General features: G+C 38.5%; 1 protein-coding gene and 1 pseudogene across 2 annotated transcripts in view; both read right to left on the reverse strand.

Moving 5' to 3' along the window:
* Positions 1-15,092, reverse strand: part of LOC110595170 (kinesin-like protein KIF6) — a gene marked incomplete at its 3' end in the record, with an annotated part of 94,874 nt that extends 79,782 nt beyond the window's left edge. The window contains exons 1-3 of the mRNA XM_021709845.1: positions 14,934-15,092; positions 11,349-11,458; positions 5,965-6,039 (exon numbers count right to left, since the gene is read on the reverse strand). Coding sequence (XP_021565520.1) covers positions 5,965-6,039; positions 11,349-11,458; positions 14,934-14,999 — 251 coding nt within the window. The remainder of the gene's footprint in view (positions 1-5,964; positions 6,040-11,348; positions 11,459-14,933) is intronic.
* On the reverse strand, positions 25-1,301 carry LOC103254784 (annotated as a pseudogene). Its single transcript, XR_002481644.1, has one exon. The product of XR_002481644.1 is annotated as a G2/mitotic-specific cyclin-B1 pseudogene (transcript).
* Positions 15,093-24,560: the final 9,468 nt, after the last annotated feature.

The raw sequence follows: 24,560 nt of genomic DNA on the forward strand, positions 1-24,560 counted from the left end.
TAATACTCAAATCAAGTTTACATGTTACACTTTTGTCACAGCCTTGGCTAACTCGTGAACTAGTGCAGAGTTCAGCTGTGCTAGAGTGCTGATCTTAGCATGCTTAGATGTGGCATACTTGTTCTTGATAGTCATGTACTTTGTAAGTCCACAATTTACCATGACTATATTCTTGGCCAGATGCTACATAACAGGAAGAAGGGATTCTTCAGTGTATGTCAGGTAATGCTGTAGAGTTCGGGTCCATTCACCATTATCCAGAATTTTCAGTGCTAAGCAAAAAACTCCCACTGCAATTTGAGAAGGAGGAAAGTGCACCATATCATAGTCCAACATAGTCAGCTCCATCATGTATTTGGTCAAAGTATGTTGCTCGACATTAATCTCTCCAATCTTAGATGTTCTCCGAAGGAAGTGTAGGGATAGAGGCCGACCCAGACCAAAGTTTAAAGCTTTTAGAATCTTCACTTCCATCTGTCTGATTTGGTGCTTAGTGTAAGTGTTGTCAGTCACGAAAGCAAAGTCACCAATTTCTGGAGGATACATTTCTTCATATTTGCTTGCAATAAACATGGCAGTGATACCAACCAGCTGCAGCATCTTCTTGGGTACACGATTATTCTGCATGAAGCGATCAATAACGGAAACAGTCATGTACATGGTTTCCTGCAGCAACCTGAATTTCATTTGAACCTGAACTAGCCAGTCAATTAGGATGGCTCTCATGTTTCCAGTGACTTCCTGACCCAGTAGGTATTTTGGTCTGACTGATTGCTCTTCCTCAAGCTGTCTCAGATAAGCATAAATATCTTTCACATACTCACCGCAAAGGTTTGGATCAGCCCCATCTTCTGCATCCACATCACTCACTGCAAGAATTACATCTGAGAAAACCTGACACAGATACTCTTCTGCAGGGGCACATCCAGATGTTTCCATTGGGTTTGGAGAAGAAGTATCAACCAGAATAGGCTCAGATGAAAGCTTTTCTTCTTTAACAGGCTCAGGTTCTGGCTCAGGCTCGGGCACCGGCATCAGCACTGGCAGCTTCTCCAGAGGCTTTGGTAGTTTTTTAGCAATAACTTTTCCAGTAGCTGAAGTTTTTACTTCCTTCTTCAGAGGCATTTTGGCCGGTGGCTGTTCACTGACTTTGTTGCCAATGTCTCCAAAAGCTGTTCTTGGCCTCAGCCCTGGCTTGGAGGCTGCAGCAGCCGCCATGGGCACACATTTGCACCTCCCATATTGACCTGCACCTTATTTTCAGCATTGATTTTCGTGTTCCTGGTGACCCGGAGTGCCATGGCTTCCTCTTCCCGAGGCAACACCTCGGCAGGGAGACGCAGAACACCAGAGCCCCGACCAGTCAATGGCCTGAACCCCCCAAAGGCCAACAGCCGTTCCTCCGCAGCACCAATATATTTAAATTAAATGAAAAGAGTGAGTTCCTTCCCAGACTCTTAATTTAATAAGTTCACTTGCTTAACAATCCTGTCCTTTGGAGATGAATCAAAGAAAAATGTGCATGTGGTCCATCTGTCTATTCACTGCTGCAGTACACATTTCTGCAGAGTAACAACTTGGATTAGTGACAGTGACCAGACCCTTAACACCATGGCAGAAGGAGGGCACTGTACATAGATAAGCACATTATGTCCACAGTACATGCCATCCCTTCCCCACAGACATGAGGGTGGGCCACAGTGAGCAGAACCAGAATGCTCAAACAGACAACAGCACTCTCAAAATGACAGAGAGGAGCCTACCCCTGAGAACCACCCAATATCTGAGGAAAATCTGAACCAGGAATGTCAGGCACCAAACTCATCAGTAGAAGAACATGCACATAAAAAATGGACAGAAAAAAAGCTTTAAACTTCTTTCCATTCTTGCATTCAAAAGCAGATGATAATTATCTTTGGAGGGAAAGAGTTGACATCCCATTCATAAGCAAGAATAGACTTTTTCATTTCCTAGAAATATAAAATAAATTATTAAAAAAAATTAGAGGTAGGTGACAAAGCAGAATGCATATGATTGAAAAAAAAATTACTGTGTTGGAAGTTTGAGCTGACAAATTCTTTCAGAGAAACTGGAAGTTCCAGAAAGAAAGGATAGACATGTCAAAGATAAGGAAATTATTTTTCTAATTGTCAAATAAGTTATCAATATGACAATCCTTGAACTTGAATATAAGAGTTTTCAGACTAAACTAACTGAATGAGAGATAAGAATACATGAAAAATATTCATACCTAGACTCATTGATATGAAATTTCATTAAAGCAAAGAAAAACAACAAAAAAATCCTGAAAATATCTAGAAAATGAAACAGATGTTTCTAAAAGTAATAAGAGTCAGATTGGCATTGACATTTTTTCAACAACCTTGCATGCAAAGAGACAGTGAAACAATGTCTTCATAGTCCTGCGAAAATAACTTTAAACCTAGAATTCTACAGTCAGTCAAATGCCATTTAGCTGTGAAAGAACATAAAATGCTTCTAAAAGTTCCCCAGTCTTGAACTCTCTCTAAAAAGTTATTAGAGGATGATTTCCAAAGAGGCATCCAAGAAAGAAACACGAGTACAAGAATCAGTGAGGAGCAAAGAAATAGGTATAACTTGGAGATAAATTTAAATAAATGTTGATGATAAAAATGATTACTAACAATTCAGAAGGAAATATCAATTTATTTCTACACTGGAAGTTACGGGGGAATAGGAGAGACAGAGTAAAAGTATGCTAAAGTTCCTGACTAGAAAGACGAGAGAAAGAAAGAGAGGCAGAGAAAGATAGAAATTTTAGATATTGAGAAAAATACAAGTGTTTAAATATTTGAATTTTAACTAGAGGTGCTGAAGTACAATGGGAGAAAACAGAAGCAGCAAAACAACAATAAAGAGCACAGTCAAACCAACAAAAAGCAAGAAATAAAAAAAAAGTATAATACATGGAAAAAATAAGATAGGAGAAATTGCTCCAAATATTTTTTATTGTAATCCTAATAAATATAAACAGTTTAATGTAACTCTTAAAGATCAGGGACTCTGAGTTTGGCTAAAAAGATAAAAGCAGCTATATTTTATTTACTAGGTCCATACTTTATTTATTTGTTTTGAAAATTAGTTTATTATAATTTTTTTGAGTCGGAGTTTCACACCATTGCCCAGGCTGGAGTGCAGTGACACAATCACAGCAAACACAGCCTTGACCTGGTAGGTTCAGGTAATCCTTCCACCTCAGCCCTCCAAGTAGCTGTGCCCACAGGTGCATGCCACCACACCTAGCTAATTTTTTTTATTTCTTGTAGAGATGAGGTCTTGCCATGTCACCCAGGCTGGTTTTGAAACCTTGGGCTCAGGCAATCCTCTTGCCTAAGCCCTTGAACTCGGAGCTCAGAAGGGCTGGGGGAAGAAGACTGGGGCTACATTAGGTAGAGATAGCTGAGGGAAAGATGCTGCTCTTCCGTCCCACCCACATACATAACTCTGTCCCCCCAGCAGGAATTCCTAGGAGTCCTTGCCTCACTGCCTACCCTAATGGGTCATTTCCTGAAGTCCAAACAAAATGTCACAAGGCAGTTGAACTAAGAGATGGAGAAAGACAAATCAGATAAAGGCTAACAGAACAAAAAAATAGCAAAAGTAATTTCAGAGAAAAAAGGATAGGATATAAGAAAAAAGTAATAAAAAGGACAAAGAGGAATATTTCCTATTAATAAAAGATAAAACCAATTTGAGCCACTTGGATAGAAAGGTTTTTGCATATCGTTTCTGAACTTTTTTTTTTTTGAGTTGGAATCTCACTCTATCGCCCAGGCTGGAGTACAGTGGCATGCTCATGGCCACCACAGCCTCAACCTGCTGGGTTCAGGTGACCCTTAAGCTTCAGCCTTCCAAGTAGCTGTAACTACCGGCATGCATCACCACGCCCAGCTAATTTTTTTTGTTTTATTTATTGTAGAGATAAAGTCTCACCAAGTTGCCCAGGCTGGTCTCGAACCCGTGGATTCAGGCAGTCCTCTCACCTTGGCCTCCCAAAGTGCTGGGATTATAGGCGTGAGCCACTGTGCCTGGCCCTGAAATCTTTTTCATAGAGTTTGGGTATCTTTGTTAAGTCAATGAACAAAACAACATCCATGCCTTCATGGAGGCAGACAGACACAAAAATTAATAGATAATCAAACTATGTAGTAAGTGTAAAAAAAATTAAGTAAAACAGGGCAAGGTAATGGAGGTGCAATTTTTAACAGGGTAGTGCAGGAAGGCGTTAACGAGAAAGTGGCATGTGAGCAGAGGCTTCACATTATGAGGAAGCAAAGATGCAAATTTCTCAAGAAAGAGAATTTCAGGCAGAGGGAACAGCAAGTGCAGAGGCTATTTGGTCACTATATACAATTAAAGTTACTTAGATGAGCTGAGAGGGAATGTCTAGTGAGAGAACTGGGAAACCAAGAGTGTGATGAGCAAAGAAAGCATTTGGAGGAACACAGAGTGATCAACTGTGTCAAAAAAGTGGACATTATAAAATGATATAAGGCCCAAGAAATGACCATTATTACATTAAGCAAAGAGAAGTTATAGCTGACTTCGATGGAAGTAATTTCAGTGGGGTGGTGGAGACCAATGCCTGGTAAGAAGAGGGTTCAAGAGAGAAACTGAAGTAGTGAATACAGTCAACCATTTCAAATACATTTTCTGTAAAGTGAAGAAAAGGGCAGTCACTGGAGAAGGAAGTGGGATCAAGATGGGAGAGTCTGTAATGGGAGGAAGACCCAGGCATCCGTGAAACAGGGACTAAGGGTCCCTCCCTGAATGAATTTAGGAAGTTTCAAAATACAACGCAAGAGACCAGTTATCTGAAAAATGACATAACCAAATCACTGCTAAAATAAGGACATTTTAGAAATGCTTGACATCCAATCAAAGAGAATTGAATTTAATCTAAAGCAGTGATACTAGATTGTGATTTTAATTAAAATAGTGTAAGCCTACAAGTTTGTGATTTATCTAATGAAGGACATCTGTATCAAAACAGAAGGACTTGGTCAAGTAGGATTCATAAAACAGGAGTTTGAGAGATAAAATGTGGGACTGTGTTTCTAGGAAGGTCCATTAAAAACAGGATAATGATTAGTAGACTTGAAAATTGGGTTTATTTAGCATATACATGTTTTCATTCTGACTGTAAAGATGAATATATCTTGGGATTATTATTAGGTCATCAAAATCATCCAAATAACTCATGATGATGATCAGAAATGATAAAAAATAATCATGATCAGAAAGCAATCTTATTAGTAGTAGTTTCCCACATAGATTTCCCACAAGAAGATAATGTGCTTATCAAAGGCTTGAGTGTCTAGTCCCAAGGAAACTTTGCCAATACATATTAATAAACTGCCATTCTGATTTATTTGGTGTTCACATGTGAGTTTGGTACTAGTCAGAAGCATGGCGCTAACTGGCTATATTAAAGCAAAGGAACTTAGAAACTGAGGCCAAGCTTTGAAATGACACTGAGGTAGAGCAGGGCCAATCATCAATGGGCCTCCCAGGAGCAGCCATACCTTATCCTTTGTCCATCTAAATGTATGTTTAAAGTACAGTACTGAGGAAGAAGCACTGAACTTAATAGCTAGAAAGCCATCTAGGACTCTGCTGCCACTAGCCATGTAACCGTGAGCAATGTCACTTAATCTCTGTGATACTCAGTTTACTTATCTTTTAAAATGGGAGTAACAGTAGCTATTCTGTCTATCCCACTGGTTTGTTTTGAGGCTCAGAATCCAAATCTAAAACAAACAGCTATATGAATAGAAGTTATTAATGCTGTCACCATTACATTACATGCCCTGAAGCCTAAGTATATAATTGATACACTGAAGCACATTACCACAATTATCTGAAAATTGAAGACAAGATGAAAAACCACTAACCCGCCAAACAAAATATGGGAAATCCTACCTCTCAGCAACTGGTTTGGCAATGTTTTCAAAAATGGTCTCTTGGTTTGCATCCTGATCAAAAATTCTTTGAAATCTGCAATGTAAAAATAGTAATTATTTACAGGCTGAGCCTTGAAACACTGTTGGATTAATAAATCTTGTTTTTCTAAAAGCTTTGTGAATTACACCATATCTACATCACTGGGCTTACCTAACTTAACACAATGTTTGCCCTGTAATCCCAACCACACTGTGCTGTTGTACTCCTGTATACAAATGGTAAGTAAACAGTATTGCTTTGACAAGATCTGCACAATAAATCCCTCTGAAAAACTGCAGCAGCTTTGAAACAAATAATAAACTGTGTGTTTTTTTAGCTCTCAAGAGGGATAGTGTCTGCAATTGGCATGAAATTCAAATCTAGATAACTGCATGAAATGGAAACCCAAGAACAGGATGTAAACAGCCAAAGAACTTCTGATGTCTGACCTGTGAGAAAAGAACGCAACTGTGAATTGTATGCCTATCAAATTTTGTCTTAAGATTTTGAACTGAAGTTTATTTTTTTACTAATTAGGTACTGCATCCTAGTATCAACCATTTAATTCTCAGGATGGTTTTGTTTCATTTTGTTGACCATGAGTCAAAAGTCAAAAAGTAAATTAAGACAGACCTGTCTTGCAAAGAGAAGGTTTTATCAGATTGGCAATGTCAGGGGAATGGGAGGTAGAATGGTGTCAGTTTCACTCTTCTCTCAATGTCACTCTGACTTAGGATCATAAGCACAGTAGAATACCGGGGGTAGGAGACACAGAATCTATTTTTGTTCAGTGTGGTATGCTGCAATCAGGAAGGATAGCCCCCCTTAAAACATGATGATAAGAGAGAGAATGGGAACAGAGGAAGTACAAATTGGCTAATATGTTAACAAAAGTTAAATCCCCCACAAAGAGTATACGAGTGTTGACTGGGCTATTCTTCTACCTTTTCTGTATATCTTTAAATTTTTCAAAATAAAAATTGGGATGGTGGTTTTAAAGCAAAAACTTTAAAACAAACACTCTGAGGGCATCCCAGTCAGCTTTCAAAGTGACTTGGGAACATTTGGTTCACGTGCCTGCCTACAAAAATGAACTGGGTACACCTGCAATTAAAGTAGCTGTTGTAAGTGATATGTAAAGTCATTTAAAAAGGGGTCTGGAGCTGGACTGGAAATATAAAATGGAGTGAGAGTCATCATCTTTAGCCAACATTAACTTCAAAAGTCTTCATAGCTGATCTGCCTCTGTTTTAGAGGAACACATAATGAGTTATACAAAGAGACATTCTAAGGCACTCTGGCTACTATGTCATTTAGCAGGCACGATTATATTCTAGATGGCAATATTTACTGTTCAGTGTGCTCAGGCACACTCTATAGGAGTATCACAGCTTCAGATATGAACACCAACATAGCACAGAGGTTGACATAACACAGCTGCTGACCTGTTCTTCAGACCGCTGTCTTATATGACATCTGAACAACAAGCTTAGCAGTGCTGTTGAGAAAAATGATAAAAAAGGCTGGTCTCCTTCTGTTACCAGATCAGTGATGAATAAATGACTCAATTAGCTACTCCACAACCTAATTCCTTAAGTTTTAAAGAAGGCATTGAATAACACACAGAATATATCCTGAAGGGTACTGCATATAAAATCAATCATAGCATTTTTATTTACTAATTGATCTATTCATTCTGTCAACACATATTGAGGGCCTACCATGTACTGGGTTCTTCTAGCAAGACTTAAAGTAAACTTATAATGTAATTTTAGTTCAATATCTGCAAAGCATATTGAGCTCCTTGGGGAAAAATGACATCTTCCACTATTTAAAATAACAGGTGGTAGAACTACAAGCAACCCAGATCCCTCTATTTATTGTCTTCTCTTTACACTTTTTGGAATGAAGATTTTAGTACCAAATTTACAATAAATCATTAATTATATATGAAACATGATATTTCATCATCTCAAAATATATATATATATATATATATATATATATATATATATATTTGAGTTGGAGTCTCACTCTGTCGCCCAGACTGGAGTGCAGTGGCCACTCCCGGCCACCGCAGCCTCGACCTGCTGGACTCCGGTGATCCTTCCTCCTCAGCCTTCCAAGTAGCCGGAATTACAGGCATGCGCTACCACACCTGGCTGATTTTTTGATTTATTGTAGAGATGAGGTCTCGCTGCCCAGGCGGGTCTCAAACCTGAGGGCTCAGGCAATCCACTCACCTCAGCCTCCCAAAGGCGTGGGATTACAGGCTGAGCCACCAAGCCCGGCTTCATCTCAAAATATTTTATTTTATACAATGTAGTTGCACAGTAATCTGAAAAGGCATTTTGATCAGAAGGCATTTTTTCTCTTCTAAAAACCACTGAAGAGCAAAATAGAATCACAGCGCTAGAGGGGATTTTAACAGGTTCCATCTAATCATTAGCAGAGAAAAAAGTTGAGGTCCACAGAGCCAAAGTAATTACTCACGGTCCCGGGGCTCATCAATATCATGCTTTGAGATATAACCCAGGTTTCTTGATTCCTAGGAGGTTCTTTCATTATTAGGAGGTTGTGTGGGCTTTTTCTAAACTCTGTTTCAAGTCCAGCACATGCTGATGTCTTCCCACACCAAATTGTTCTTCCTGCACTCTTCCTCATCCCAGAAAATGGCAACTCCATTCTTCTGAATGTTTAGTCCAAAACCCTTAGGGACTCCTTAGCTCCTCTTTTCCCACTACATTCCTATCCAATCCAATAGCAAATTCTGTCAGAACACATCCAGAATTTAATTATTTCTCCACATTTCCACTACGACCACCCTGGACCAAGCTATCACAATTTCTTGCCCGGTCTCCCTTCCAATGACCCAACTCGTCTCCCTTGCCTCCTTACACAAGAGTGAACCTGCTAAAACATAAGTAAGATAATTTCATTCTTCTGCTCAAAACCCTCCATTGCCTGCCCATGGCACTTTGAGGAAATGCTCAAGTTCTCACAATGACTTATACAGCTCCATGTGATCTGCCCACTCAGCTGCCTCTTTAACCCATCTTCCTACCATTACCCCTTGCCTATTCTACTCCAGCCACACAGATCCCTTCACTTTTCCTCAAACATGCCACACTCTCTCCCATCTCAGGGGCTTCACTCTTGCTATTCCCGTGGCCTGGAATTCTCATCTCTGAGATACTTGAATGGCTGGCTTCCTCACCTCCATCAAGCCTCTGCCCTAATGTTCCTTTACTGTAATACCCTCCCTGAATGACCTATTAATGTTGCAAGCATACTTCTCCTCTGTTCTCCATTCCCCAACCCAGCACTCCTGCTTCCTCTTCTCTGCCTTATTTCTTTCCAAGTCACTGAATACTTTTGACATATATTTTGCTTGTGAATCTTCTCATCTATTTCCTCCCCCTGAAATGCAGCTCCATAGAGCAGGAGCTTTGTTGTGGTTCCTGCTGTGTTCCTAGCAATGAAAACAGCTCCCAGTGGGGCATCAATACATATGTATTGATTGAATACATTTTGGGGGGGGGGAATAGCCTTTAAAATACTTAGATATTTATCTCTGAGGATATGTATAAATTGGATATTTTATTAATTTTTTATTTCAAATATTAAAACCAATATTTTTAATTCAAAGATTTTAAAATAAGCAAATGGTGCTTTTTCAAAAAGTATGTTTAAAGGCACTCTGTATCCACATAATGTAAAGAATACTTTAGAAAGGGTCAGTAGTTACAGACATACTCAATTCTCTTAAAAACCAAATAAAATCTTGCTAAATAAAATGTTTCAGTAAAGTGTTACTTTTTAGAGATTAGCCTAGTCCAGCTGCCATCATAGCTATTCAGGTATGTAGTGTGCTTACATTAGTGGGAGAATGCCCCCTTCAAAAAAAGTAAATGATAGGTTGTGGGGTTACTCCTTAAAGGATATAATGCAAGGTAATGGGGAATCACACAGATAAGGTGAAGGACCCGCCCCAACTGTGTAACAATGTTGTTAGCAACCCCTGCTTGTACTTATTGTAATAAGAGACACAATAAGAAAATGCAGAGAGGTGGATGGAGAGATGTGTATGTGAAAGAAAAAAGGTAGAATTAGGAAGATCAAAGAGAATTATTTATGGGACAAAAAAGTGTGGGGGGAGCAAATAAGAACTTAAAAAGAAAAATAGGTTAGAAAAATAGAGAAGCAAAATTATAAAAGATATCTGAGATAGTTTCATCCAAAGGGCAAGGGCAGGAGTAGTCTCAAAAGAGGGCCTTTGTAAAACAGACTAGAGATAAAGGCAAGAGAGCAATTAGGATTCCTTCAGCAGGACCGAGAAATCCACCACCAAAGTTTGAGCCAGAGATCAAATATGGATTTAACTTGGACTCAAACTTCTCCAAAAATCAAAAGTGGAGATGAAAAGAAATGACTTAACCTGAAACTGGAGGATGAAAGTAGTATAAAACAACCATAATCCCCAAACTCAAGACCTAGTCACTAACAGAGTATTCAAACCAAAGTCACTGATACTATCCAAGGTTAACTGCTTGGTACTTTTCACCTGAACTCCACAGTTCAGCACAACCCAAGAGAAACATAATGCAATCCATAAATGTGGGAGTGCTAGATTTTCTAGTAACCACGTTTTAAAAAAAACATACAAAGAAGCAAGCAAAATTAATTTTAATAATATACTTTTAACCCAATGCATTCAAAATTGTATCATTTCAGTCAATAATAAATATGAAAAAATTCTTGAGATATTGTAAATCTTTCTTCATACTAAGTCTTCAAAATCCTTCATACATTTTAAACTTTACAGCACATTTCAAATCAGGCTAGAGACATTTCAAGTGCTCAAGGACTGTATGACTCCCCATTACCTTGCATTATATCCATTACATGTGGCTTGCAGCTATTATTTTGAACATCTCAGATATACAGTGTATATAGAGTGTATATGTGTGCATGTGAGGTCTCCACATAATTTATATTCTAGAGAAGGCTCACCTGTATAGCACACAGACTGTATATCTTTAATGAAGTTTAGACATGTGATGGAACTTCCTGTAAGTACTAGAGCATAAGGAGTTGAGTAGAAAAAGGATGACACTAGATAAACCAAGGTAGCAAAAGAATGGCTTGAATCTTTTTGTGTGATCTCAGAGACAGAAATACAGGCTCTTTTTGATCTTGGGCACAGCAGGGAAAATACAAGTTGAGTTCTATCTACCAGATAAGACAGAGCTGCATGGTGTTTTTCACAAGAAATGGTGCTAATGATTTCACAGTGGATATCAATGCAGTTCAAGAGTTAGTTTAATAACGAAACAAAGGAAAAAGGAGAAAGATAAACTTACTTAAATTTGTAGCTTTCTCGTTTATTATTCACAAATCCATCTATCAAATCATGTGGTAAGATAATTTCCAAGCTAGGTATTAATTTTTCATCTTCGTCTATGGAATAAATCTGCAAATATGAAGATAACAAATGGATATAAAATGGTAAAAATTATGGCCTGGACTATGACCATGTTATTATGACTTGAACTGTAATGACATAGAAATTGTACTTCTAAGATAAAAAGTCATAATTTGGATAATTGTCCTCTTTGAGCTGTGTGTGGACTCAGACAAATATGTGGAGCTAAATAAGAGGTGAAACTCAAATTAATGTTATATAAGGGTCAGATCATCTTTGAATGATTTAATGTTCATATTTGAGTATTTGAGTATCTCTCCTGTTGTCATTTAGAAACTAATAGCCCTGAAAGCAACATACTATGTAAGTATTGTTTTGGTATTAGGTATTAGAAATTAACATTATACTACAACCAATTGGCATATCTGAATATTTACAAACTACTAGACACAGGGATAAAAGGACCAGACCCTATGCCATCTCAGAGAGCTCACAAGAATGCTCTAATTCAAGTTATGTTCAAAGAAGCCCAAGGTTCTGTCAGGCATATTCAAGGCATTTGATAAAAGACATGTGGTTTCAAAAGACACATGTAATTCATGTCTTTGATGTCATTTTCAAGGCTCTCATTTCAACTCAGCTACTCATTAGCAAGTGACCTGGTAGATACCATGTAACCTCTCTAAGCTGATAGGGAAACAAAAGGTCTTAATCAATGCCCTTTATGACTATAACATTCTCCGATTCACTTATTGGTTTCTTACTCCTTTATTTATTGGCCAGGAAAAATCAGGAATCAAGCTTATAGAGAGGTCATGTGGAATTGCTAAAAATATAAGATTTAGGTCTACAAAGACTTGAGTTCAATATTGATCTCAATTTAGCAGCTGTGTGACCATTCACCACTTTTAGAAGCAAGGTTTCTTATACATAAAATGAGGAAAACAGAATTACCATCCTTACAAGATTGCTGTGGGGAGCAAGTGATGTAATGGAAATGGAGGTATTTTGTAATGCTCCATAAAAAATGTTAGTCATTAGATTTAGAGGTTTTTTAAAAAAGACTTCTTGTCTTTCATCCTGAAATAAAATTATTTCTAACAGTCAAAACTTCCTGCTTAAGACCCATTTAGATGCTTGATTATAGGAAGAAAAGTCATATTCCTAAGCAAGTAAAAGCCTACCTAAATCTCCAGAAAGTTTGAATAATTTCCCAAGTACATTTTTATTGAAACCTATTATTTAACTTGTGAAGACTTCATGTGGAAAAGTCATTCTGTAAAATAAAATTATTTATATAAATTAATGGCATCAAATTCAAGGCTTTCTGGCTAGATTTTCTCACTGACGAGATGTCTCAAGAGACATTTAAAAATTATATCCTGCAGGGCACCACATTTTAAAAAAAGTTTAATAGCTAGACAGGTAAGTGAAGGGGGTGTGTGAGACATAAAACACACAGGATCGAGGAATTATGTACACTTAAAAAAAAATCTGTATCTCTCAGTGCTCAGCAGACAAAAAAGAATGTCAACTGTGGTAGAAACAATGATCCCCCACCATTCTGATTAAAGCATCCCTTTAGGCATTAAGAAAAGTCCCTTAGAACCAGAAACAGAAAATTTGTTTAGTCTAACACGGACTTACAATCTTTAGTCATAAAAATATGTATTATTTGAGATAAGGAGGTTAATTTTTAGACTGGAAGACAGAACAAATGCAAGGATGAATATGAAAATGTTTTGAAATATACAAACCACTATACAAATACAAAGCGTTACCACTGTTAAAATTATCAGAGGTTAATTTTATACACTTTATTCATCTATCACATTATTATAGTTTAGTTTATAGTGCTTTAAGGAAAAAAGTTAATAAATTAATGAAGCTACAAAGTGAAAAGAAGAAAACCAACGACAACCTTTGAGTCACTCTCAAATTAATGCTACAAACAGCATTTCCAGTCAGAGAAAGAACACTACAATCTTTTGGGGGCAAGAAGATATGGTGCTAAAACATAGGGTTTCTTAGGGAAAGCAGGGATATGCTAACTCAATAGTTGTTCATTCCTGCTCTCTTCTTTTTATGTATGTGGCATAATGTTACATCTCTGTAAGAATTATGAAAATGCATTATGACACTTAAAAAATACTTCCTGGGGAGTTAAACAATCCACTCCACAGACTCACCAAAGAAATGCAAAAGGAAGCACATTAAATTATCCAAACACTGAATTTTAAGAGAAGAAAAAGGTCAACATTAAATCCAGGACTCTCCATGTACCATCTGAGCCCCATTCCTCCTCTTCCTCTCACTTGACCATATCCCAGCATCTGCTCTGACTGCTGAGTCTGTGTAGAGAAGCTCAAAATTTTTAGCTAAGAATCTGGGGGAAACATTCCATATAGTAAACTTTTTACATGAGATGTACTTTTAAAAACCTTCATGTAAGTCATTGCGAGAGGAAAGAAAATAGAAAGATACTCATGGTTCTACACTGCTTTATTCTTTGCTTTAAATACATAAAGTATGTGAGACAAATGCTAAATTATGAGATGCTATGATGTTTCACGTATACATATACACAATATAGATATGGAATAGAAGTAAAATATTAATAATATCCATTCCAGACTCTCACAAATACGACCCTAATTGCCCTTGCCTAACTTCTCACTTCAGGAGGCAAAAACGGTTTTGTCCAAAGAGGGATTAGCTTTGGAATAAAAAAAAAAATCCTTAATTAAAATCACAACTCTGCCATTCACCAGCTGGGTGACTTGTTCACATTATTTAATCTGAGATTCAGTTTTCTCATTCGTAAAATGAGGAAAATGATACCAACCTCGCAGGGCTCTTTAGGAATCATAGATAATACAGATAAGCACCTGTCAGGTGGCATTTTCTCAAGATACAGTTAGAATGACTGTGCTCTTTTCTAGGTAGAGAAAACAATGTTCTGAAACATTTAAGAAGTGTACAAAGCATCTGTGCTGAGAGCAAGGGCAGTATGCTAACCCTCTTTGTACACTTAGGAATTTAGCACACTGGAGGAAGCACCTAGTAAATACTCAGTTAAATGTTTTCTGAATGAAGAATACACGTGTATTCTTTTGGTCAGCACGTATAAATACCTATCTACAGCCTTGAATATATGTCAAGGTTCATGTCTATGTTGCAGAGTGACAATGCAGTTAGTCAACAAATTTCTGAGGCCCCACTACGTGCAAAGTACTGACTGTGTAGGTACCTGGGCCTTGAAAGTGGCATTGTGCGGGGTATGTCTGCGACTGCTGGGCTGTGCCAGGTGGGAGTGGCCTTGGAGTCCCTCGGTCGCGTCCCTGACAGCGGTGCACCGGTGTGTGCCTCGCTGAGAGGGCGCCTAAGTCAGTGTGTGCGGGATTCCGGGTCGAACCCGCGCCTGCCGGCTAGCCCCTCACTTGACCCTGCCCCCTCGGGTGCCGCCCCTTCTCCAGCCCGGGAGGCCCCACTGCGCCGGTGCCCTGGCTGCTCCGACTCGTACCCCTTGTTGGTGCTTCCGGACAGGGGGCTTCACCCTCGCGAATATCTGGATCGTCTGCTTCACCATCTCCTTGGCTCTGCGATAACCCTTGATCTCTCTCAGGTCCTGACTCTCAAATTCGGACTCCCACCTCTACGGGCGACCCACAGTCTTAGCAACAGTAACTAGGAACGCTACCCAAGGAGCACCGCGACAACCAGGACCCCGCCTTCTACGCCTCATTGGTTGTGTACGTAGGGGGCGGTCCCACGGGAGGAGCTGAGGGGCTGGGCCGGGGCGGGGTTGAGGCGGGGCCTAGAGGAGGACGCTGCGCATGCTCATGAACAAGGTCTGGGGCTCTGGTTTTAGCGCCAGAGTAGGTCTGGACAGTGGGTTAAAGGGGTGACAGCTATGATGCCTTGCCCTATTCCTTCACTCATTCTTTCTCCGTGCTCTTATTATTATTTTTTAAATATAGTACCGAAGTCATTCTGCCATTGATTATTATTCATTCACTGAAGAAAAGGCACTGGTCCGTAACACGCAATATCCTGACTGGGAATGTGTAATGTAAAACATACACTGTATGATGGTACAGTTACTCTGGAAGACAGTCTGACGATTTTCTTACAAAACTAAAGGTGAAACTACGCTAAAACCCAGCAATTGCACTGCTGGGCATTTATCCCAGAGACTTGAAAACTTGTGTTCACACAAAACCTGTACATAGATGTTTATAGCACCTTTTTTTGTAATAACTCCCAAACTGGAAACAACCTAGATGTCCTGAGCTGTTAAATAGCTAAACAAACAGTGGAGTAGTATTCAGTAATAAAAAAGAACTATTGTTACATGAAACAACTTCAGTGAATTTCCAGGGAATTATATTGCACATAAAAAGTCAGACTTTATATTTTTTATATTATATATTTTTTATTATTTATATTTATAAAAAAGTTTATATTTATATAACATTCTTGAAATGACAAAACTACGGAGATAAAAGAGAAGATTAGTGGTTACCAGAGAGGTGTAGAAGATATAGTTATAAAAGAAATCCATGTGATGGACTGTGTTGTATCTTGACTGAAGGGGTGATCACAGAAATCTACAAGAGATTGCATTGTAGAACAAAACACACACCACACACATACAAACACGTGCATGTTAAAGCATCTGTGCTTATTCTGAGTGTGATTTTGTACTATAGTTATGCGAGATGTTACCTTTGTGAAAAACTGGTAAGAGTATACAAGTTCTTTCTGTATTACTTTTTACAACTACATGTTAATCTACAATTATCTCAAAATAAAAAGTTTATTAAAAGACACTCTTAAGAAAATGAAAAGAGAAACCAAAGACTGGAAGAAAATTTTTGCAAAACACATATCTGACAATGGACTTGCAACCAGAATATAAAGACTCTCAAAATCCAATGATAGAAAACAATAAACAATTCTAAAGAAACAAAAAAGGGGAGGAGGCCTAAATTTGAACAAACACTTCACCAAAGATGATATATAGATGGCAAATTAGCACATAAAAAAGATGTTCCATAATATTAATAAAGTGCAAATTAAAACCATAATGAGATCTACAATATACCACTTAGTATGACTAAAACTAAGAAAATAAAAATGACAACACCAAGTGCTGACTGACACAGATACAGAGCATGTAGAACTCGCTGATGTCACTGTTGAGAAAACATGATGGACCATCCACTTTGAAAAACAATTTTGTAGTTTCTTATAAAGTTATACATATGACCATATGACCCAGCAATCCTACTCCTAGGTATCAATCCAAGTGAAATGAAAACTATGTTCTCGCAGAAATCTAAACATGAGTATTTATAGTGGTTTTACTCACAATTGCCAAAAACCGGAAACAAAGTAAATGTTCTTCAACTGGTAAACAGATAAACAAACCGGTACAAAAAATACAATAAAAAGGAATAAATAACAGATGCCTATAACAACATAGTTAAATCTAAAATTTATTTTGCTGAGTGAAAGATTCCAGACTCAAAAGTTACACACTTGTAATTCCATGTACATATATATATGACATTCTAGAAAAAGAAAAACTATAGGAAAAGAAAATGGATCAGTGGTTTCCAGGGGTAGGGAAAAGGGTTGACTGCAGATGAACATGGGAGGATATTTTGGGGATGATGAAACTATTTCATATTTGATTGTGGTTGCGGTTGCATGACTATATGCATTTGTCAAAACTCATAGAATTATCTGTACACTCAAAAGGGTGAATTACACTGCATGTCAATTATACCGTAATAAGAAAAGGAAAGCAAACAAATTAAAAAAAGATGGAGTATAAATAGGTGCAGCAGTATCAGGGGTAGAGAAGAGGAGAGAGTCCCGGCATGGTGGTTCATTCCTATAATCCCAGCACTTTGGAAGGCCGAGGTGAGAGAATTGCCTGAACCCAGAGGTTTGAGACCAGCCTGGGCAACTTGATGAGACCTCGTCTCTACAATAAGTAAAAAATTTAGCTGGCATGGTGGCACGAGAGAATCAGGTATTTATTAAATAGACTTCAGGAGCTTTTTCACCTAGTGAGGAACAGATGACTCAAGAACAAGTGGAGGTATTCACCTGGACAGGTAAAATAGATGGGAATTGGATAAAAAGGATGTTATTAGTCCATTTTGTCCTTCTGTAAAGGAATGCCTGAGGCTGGCTAATTTATAAAGAAAAGAAATTTATTTGGCTCACAGTTCTACAGGCTGCACAAGAAGCATAGTGCCAGCATCTGCTTCCGGTGAGGCCTCAGAAAGCTTTGATTCACAGTGGAAGGTGAAGGGGGAGCAGGTGTGTCACATGGCGAGAAAGGGAGTAAGAAAGAAAAGGGAGATGTCAGACTTTTTGTAAACAACCAGCTCTCCAGTGAAATAATAGAGGGAGAACTCACTCATCACCCAGGGGATGGCATCAAGCCATTTATGAGGGATCCACTCCCATGACCCAAATACTTCCCACTAGGCTCCACCTCCAAAGTTGGAGATCACATTGCAACATGAGAATTGGGGGGGACAAACAGCCAAACCATATGAAGGGGAAGTAAAAAGTTAGGGATGTATTAAATTTCAAGTGCCTATGAGACTTCAACAAGCAGTTGGATAAAGTTTAGGAGAAAGCTATGGCAGAAGATATGAATTTGGAAGTCAAAGTTTTTCCCATAAAATGATCAAGTCACTCAAAAACATTGAGGCTGAAACTCTAACACTGATGGCTGGAGGTGGAAGACAGGCTGCAAATGAAGTTGAAGGAGGGCAGTCAGAGAGGTCGTAGCAAGGAAAGAGCCCAGGAGACACTTGGGCCCTATAGATTTGGAAATCTATAGGTCCAAGGGAAGAGAACATTTTGAGAAGGAAGTATCCAACAATGTTGCATCCTGAAGAGGATGCACTGAAAAATACTCATTCAATTTAGCAACTAGAAGGTCTTTAACAATTTAGATAGTGATTTCAGTGGAGTAGTGGAATCAGAGATCAGGTTGCAGGAGGCTGAGGAGTAAGGAAGAAGTTAGGAAGTGGAGGCAGCCAAGATAGGCTACTTTTCCAGAAGCTTGGTTGCAAAGAGTTGTAGAGAAACAAAACACAGGTGAAAGCTAAAGGAACCCAGCATAGGGCAGGGTCTTTTGTTCATACCTAAGGGAGTAAGTCTTAGGGGGAGGGAAAAGATAATGGATGTTTGCCCCAGATGAATAATCAGTGCTTTACCAAGAACATGCAATGGAAGGTAAAGAGACAAGGGACCTAAGGATATTCCCAAAGGATCATTTTAAGTGTTGAATCATGACATCTAAGTTGCTTAAAGATGCTGGTGGCCCTCGATGTGGAAGTGTTTCATAGATAGTAGGAGGGAAATCTATAAGTCCAGGGTGTGGAAACTGGACACATCTTCCCTGAGCTCTGGGCCATATGAATAAATGCATTGATGGGGGAGGAAGTATAGGTTCAAATCCCGTGTCTCTCATTCTTAGGGGTGGGACCTTGGACAAGTAATTTGTGTTTTTAAGTCTCAGTTGCCTCTTCCAATAAATGGAGGTAGATAATAACAATCCCTATCTCATAGACTTATCATTGAGATTTAATGTGGGCATGGATGTAAAAACGTTAACATTGAATCTGGTGGAATAGAGAAGGTTCCTACCCAAAGTGTTCTGACCTCTGATTTGGATTCATTTCACTGTAAACACCTCCTAAAAAGCAGAAACTATGGTATAAATATGCACATAAGACATACTAGGACTGCAAACTTAAATATTTCCTGGGGCCAGACCAGTGATGTAAATACATCAAGCAGACAGCATATTACAATAGGGAGTGGTCATGGTGAACTGTAGTCTGGTGCCCAGCTAAAAACATTCACATTCAAAAATGGTTAAAGCACAATGCTGCCTAAATAAAGCCCATCTGTGGCCCTCCAGTTCAAACCCCTGTTTCTGTTTCTGGTATAATTGACCTCAGTAATTCCCTGGCCCATTGCTTCTGACAGGTTTACCTAAATCTCAAACAGATGACTGTAATGGATACAAAGTAGGTTTTGAGATTAAATCTCCAAGTTATAGTATCTTTCCCACCACTGGATTTATATTCGGTATTATTATTTGTACCTTATCTACTTGTTTAAATGTGGGAATTAAGATGCTTTCAACTATTTAAAAGTTCCTTGAGCTCTGCAGTTGCCAAAATAACTGATAATTGCGCCAGGCAAATTACCCAGGGTTTATAAACCCCCCAATCTGAAAGAAATTAAGGCTGTGCCTGAAATGAATTAGTCTATAGGCAAGTTAGTTGGGTTTTGTTTGCTTGTATGTTTTGTTTTGTTTTAAAGAAAAAATGAAACTCTAGTACTAGTTTTCAAATACCTCTTTAGTTGTTGGTGCTACAACTATAAAATGCATCATTTTATTTTATAAGCCTAAAGAGGTGCCCATAAAAATTTTATGGGCTGTAATTTTGATATAGAATATGTACATAAAATTACCTAATTGCAGTAAACGTCCCCCTCACTTATTTTATCCATGGCTTTAGGGGATTTATTTTTGTTTGTTCAAAAATCATTCATGGTCTCCCATCCTCATTATAAGATGAACAAGCATTTTCAGACAGGTGTTAGAGGATTTCCTAACAGGAGTGAACATTTGACTGGGGTCTTCTCTTAATAACTTCCTCCAAGAAGCAAGGCCAGTAATGAGAACTTCACTGCTTATTAGTAAATAGCAATATTAATAGAACAAAAGTCAATTGATGGAAATTGTCCTTGGATGGAATTTCAGGCGCTGCATGATTCCTGAGTATCCCTGGTCAAGGATTTTGTGGAAAGTAATTGAAGGATGAGGAAGAAAGAGCATAATTTCTGTGGAGGACACTTTCATGAGAAATTCCCTATATATCAGTCTATGGGTGGTCAAGTACCAGAAGGATACCCTTATGCCAGGCAGTCTAAAAAGTCCAGTTATTTCATTGTTTCTAAACCAAGTGGAGAATACACAGAGCAATTTCTGGTACTCATTAAATGCTAAATAATAACAGCATGCTGTTAAATTGCAGGGCAAGGGTACCACAAAATCTGCAATATATAATTTCAGCAAAGAATTTTCTTTTGAGAATATGTTCAGCTAATTCAAAGCATAATTTCATTAACAGAACCCACTTTCCACACACAGCAGAGTGGAATTCATAAAATGTCACCAGCACTTGAGTTGATAGAATTCCAGTGGGAGTTCTCTGGGCTGGGGACCTTGCACTTCCTTTCTTTTCCTATCAGATGGTGGATTCAAATTTTCACCATCATACTCTCTCCTGCTGGTTCATCACCTCCCTGGCTAAGAAGCAGAAGCTGCTTTTCTCCTAGTTTGTCTGATCCTCTTCCTGCGGCCCTCCTGGGGCTCCCCCTGAATACCAACATCAAAGCCGTTTAGGGCTGGAAACTGGTGGCCAGCCATATGGAATTACAGCCCAGGCTCTCCCCGGATTACAGAGTAAAACATGTGAACTAAATGACAGTGCCATGGCATCGAGGGAAGGCTGGTAAAGTCTCCAGTTTTGAATGGAAAATATGACTGTTTGTGTATTTATACACAGGCTCCTCATAAACAACCTGACTGCTTCACCAACGTCTCAGTGAAGCTAGGGACCGCTTGAGTTAAAAATAGCTCTAGAATGTCTTTCTTCTAAGTAAATTACCCTGTCCTATCTCCTGCTGGTGTTTACTTAAATGCATTTCTTTGCATATTTCAGAATTAGAAGAAATGTTTACTAATAACATAACTTAAAACATAAATGAAAACGGCTTCACATAGCAGAGTGCCTTATCTGACACTTTGCTATTGTGCCAAAATCCAACCATATCTTATCCGTCCTGAATTCTAGGTATTTAATCTATCCAGGTCTCTATTTTCTAATCTCCCATGCACTTCTCAACTTTCTGCAGTCTAGCTTCTGTCTCCCATACTCCATAGAACCTGTTTAAAATGTGCACCTCTAGAGTAATAACTTTTGTTGGTACATCTTAGAATGACATTGTTATTCATAGACCCAGTTGCCCTAGGCTTGACCTCAAAGTTTCCTTTGCTGCTCTCTCTCACCAGTATTGCTATATCCAAATAGTTTCTGAATCTTGACGATCCTGCCTCCTAAATAACATTTGTCTCTCTCCTGTCAACTCCGTGCTCACTACTTTTTGCTTTATTTTGACTCTTAGTCTCTGAATCAGCAAAGGTCTCACAACTGCTTTTCCTGTCACTGATTTTGTCCACCCCTTTATTCCAAATCTTTTATACCTGCTACCAGATTTTACAATGCAAACTAGTTCACGTTACTCCTTGTGTGAAGACCTCCAATCCTTTCCTGATAAAAATAGAATTGAGTCCAAAGGTCCCTCATAACCTGGTCCCAAAGTGTCTTTACAGCAATCAATTTCATAGTCCTTATCATGTCCTCTACCCCCACTCCCCACCCCTGCACTCTGTCCACGGATTTTCCGCAGTTCTCAAGCACACCATGCTCTCTCATGTCTCCATGACTTTGTTGGTGCCATTCCAACCAATTCTTCAATAGTCAGCTCAATGTCACCTGCTCTGGAAAGACCATCACTCTCATCTCCCCTAGCAAAGCTAGTGACCCTTCTTTGTGAAGCTGCGTCATATATGTTCCTTTGTATTAGTATTTATTGTCCTGTCAATATATCTGTATGTATTTCTCCCTATTATACTCAGGATTATTTAAGAGCAGTGACTGTGTCCTGTTCATCTCTGTATTTCCAGCGACTAACAAGATTTTAGGAACATACTAGAAAGTTTTACACATGCGATGAGTGAATGATTGAATGCATAACTCATTGCAAAAAAATTAATTAAAAAAACCTTTAAAAATTAAAAACTTCTATTTAAGGTTCACATTTCCATGATGAAAATTACTTTTTCCTCTTCTTTCATCCCAGAAAACGAAGCTAACCTACAGATTGAGTAGACATTTAACAAGAGAAAGAGAAACACATATGGTATCACTTGCAATTTCTGAGCCTCCTTTTTCAGGAAAGAAAAAAAAAAGATGGTTACAAATTTCCCAGGGTGATAAATGGAGTACATTAATGTTTGTGTCAATGGAAGACAACAGAAACAGGATCTGATGGAGTGATAAGTACAGAAGCAAAGTGGCCCACTGTTAAATTAATGAGTTTCTTTCAGGATGTCTGGGAAGCATTTAAGGAATTTAGGAAATATTTGTTTTTAATTTAAAAATAATACACTATTTACAAATCACCAATTAAATAGGTATTCACCTTTTTATTTCACATTATAATGGTTTTTCAAAAGTTTGACAAAGGCAGTCTTGGGCACTTTACTCAATGTTTCCTCCTCTTCGTCCATAGTTTTTATTTCCTTAAACACCGAAGGAATGCCTCCTAAATTACCCAGCCTGCAATGATTTTCCTTCCTCTTTCCCAAGCACTTGTTCATTGTTCAGGCCTGAGTTGAAACATCACTCTCCAAGAAGCCTCTCCTGAGCTTCTCAGACTAGACTCCGAATTCTTCCTGTTTGTGCCCTTAGCACCTTGCTTTATCATCACCACTTATAACCGATTCCAGGACAAATGAAGGTAAAAATCAATTGTTCCTTGTTCGCCATTGTATTCCTATTCTAAGTACATAGAAAGTGGTTAATCAGTATTTATTTAATGAAAAATTATATATTTGCTGAATTGGTAAAGGAAAAAAAGTTCTTTGTGGGGAAGGGGGCAGGCAACATTGTCTTAGATTGCATTCTCCTCAAACAGACACTGAGACGAGAATTTGGGTGTTAGGAATTTATCTGGGAGGTGATCCTAAGAAGAAAGGAGGAAAACCAATGATGGATGCATTTATGGGTGGATTATGTGGTATAAAATTAGGTCTTAATTCCACTTAGGACCCTCAGCAAGACTGTGCATAGTACATCTCAGCATTGTTTTTCTGGAGGGCAAGGAAGTGGGTATTTATCCAACAATTGTTACTCCTCATTGCTGGAGGGCTGCTCCTGGACGTGGGAAAACTTCTCCTTCCTAGCACATCCATCTTATCCTGGGTGCTAATGCCCCGACTTTGAGAGAGTCTTTGGGCAGAGTAAAAGTGCAGACCCAGAAGGTAGGATGCTATTGGCATGTATAGGTATATCCACCAAAGTTGTGATAATCTCTGCAGTGGACTATGGAAATGTGGGCAGATCACCAACAGTGCCTTCTACAGTCAGCACTATTTTTAAAAAAATTTTCTTAATTAGAACCAGTTATGTTAGAGACTACCAAACACATTGGAGTAGTTCTAAGTCTTGTGTAGTTATCTTCCTCTAAATAACAGGATCTACCTCTAAATAACAGTACTATAATAATCCTGTAGAGTCACAGGTAACCACATGAGGTTCATCTGAAGTAGGAACACATGACATCCAATTGTCAAATAGATGCTTAGGCTACCCACATTTACCAACCAGCCAACCATTCCTTTAGTATTTATTATTTATCTACTTGATGTACTTCAATCTGTGTCTGCATTGTGTTTTGTAGTGTCAATATATAATTTTGATAGTATTCCATGTTTTCTATATACTGAACACATACCTACACATGCCAATAGCATCCTGCCTTCTGAGTCTTCACTTCTCTCTGCTCAAAGACTTGTACTATACAATGTTTTCTCCATTGATCCAAGGATGTTTTGACAAAAAGCTGGCATTAACTCTTGAGCAATGTGTTAGGGTTCCATCTCTACATTATAATTTTCAAATGCCCCATGGGTCAAAGGAATTTTGCTAATTCTTTTTTAAAGTCAAGCCCTACTGAAACTGTGTTCATAGATTTCCGCTATCCAATGAATTAAGAATATCTTACCAAGCCATTCAAGATGTTTCACAAATGAACTCCTTTCTCTTCCAATCACACCAAACCACGTGCTATTCCTTCCACACACGATGCTGAGGTAAACCTACTTACCTACCAGCACCCATCATATTCTTTGTGCTTCCTTCTTTGACTTCTCTTCTCCATCTCCAATCCCTGCCTACTAAATCATGCTTATCTTTTAAGGTCCATCTTAAGTCCCATAAGTTTTCATGTCTCATCACAATTACAAAGTGATGGC

Source organism: Carlito syrichta, unplaced genomic scaffold (genome assembly GCF_000164805.1).
Source record: "Carlito syrichta isolate Samal-C Ts95f unplaced genomic scaffold, Tarsius_syrichta-2.0.1 Scaffold287502, whole genome shotgun sequence".
In the NCBI taxonomy this organism is placed as follows: Eukaryota; Metazoa; Chordata; class Mammalia; order Primates; family Tarsiidae; genus Carlito; species Carlito syrichta.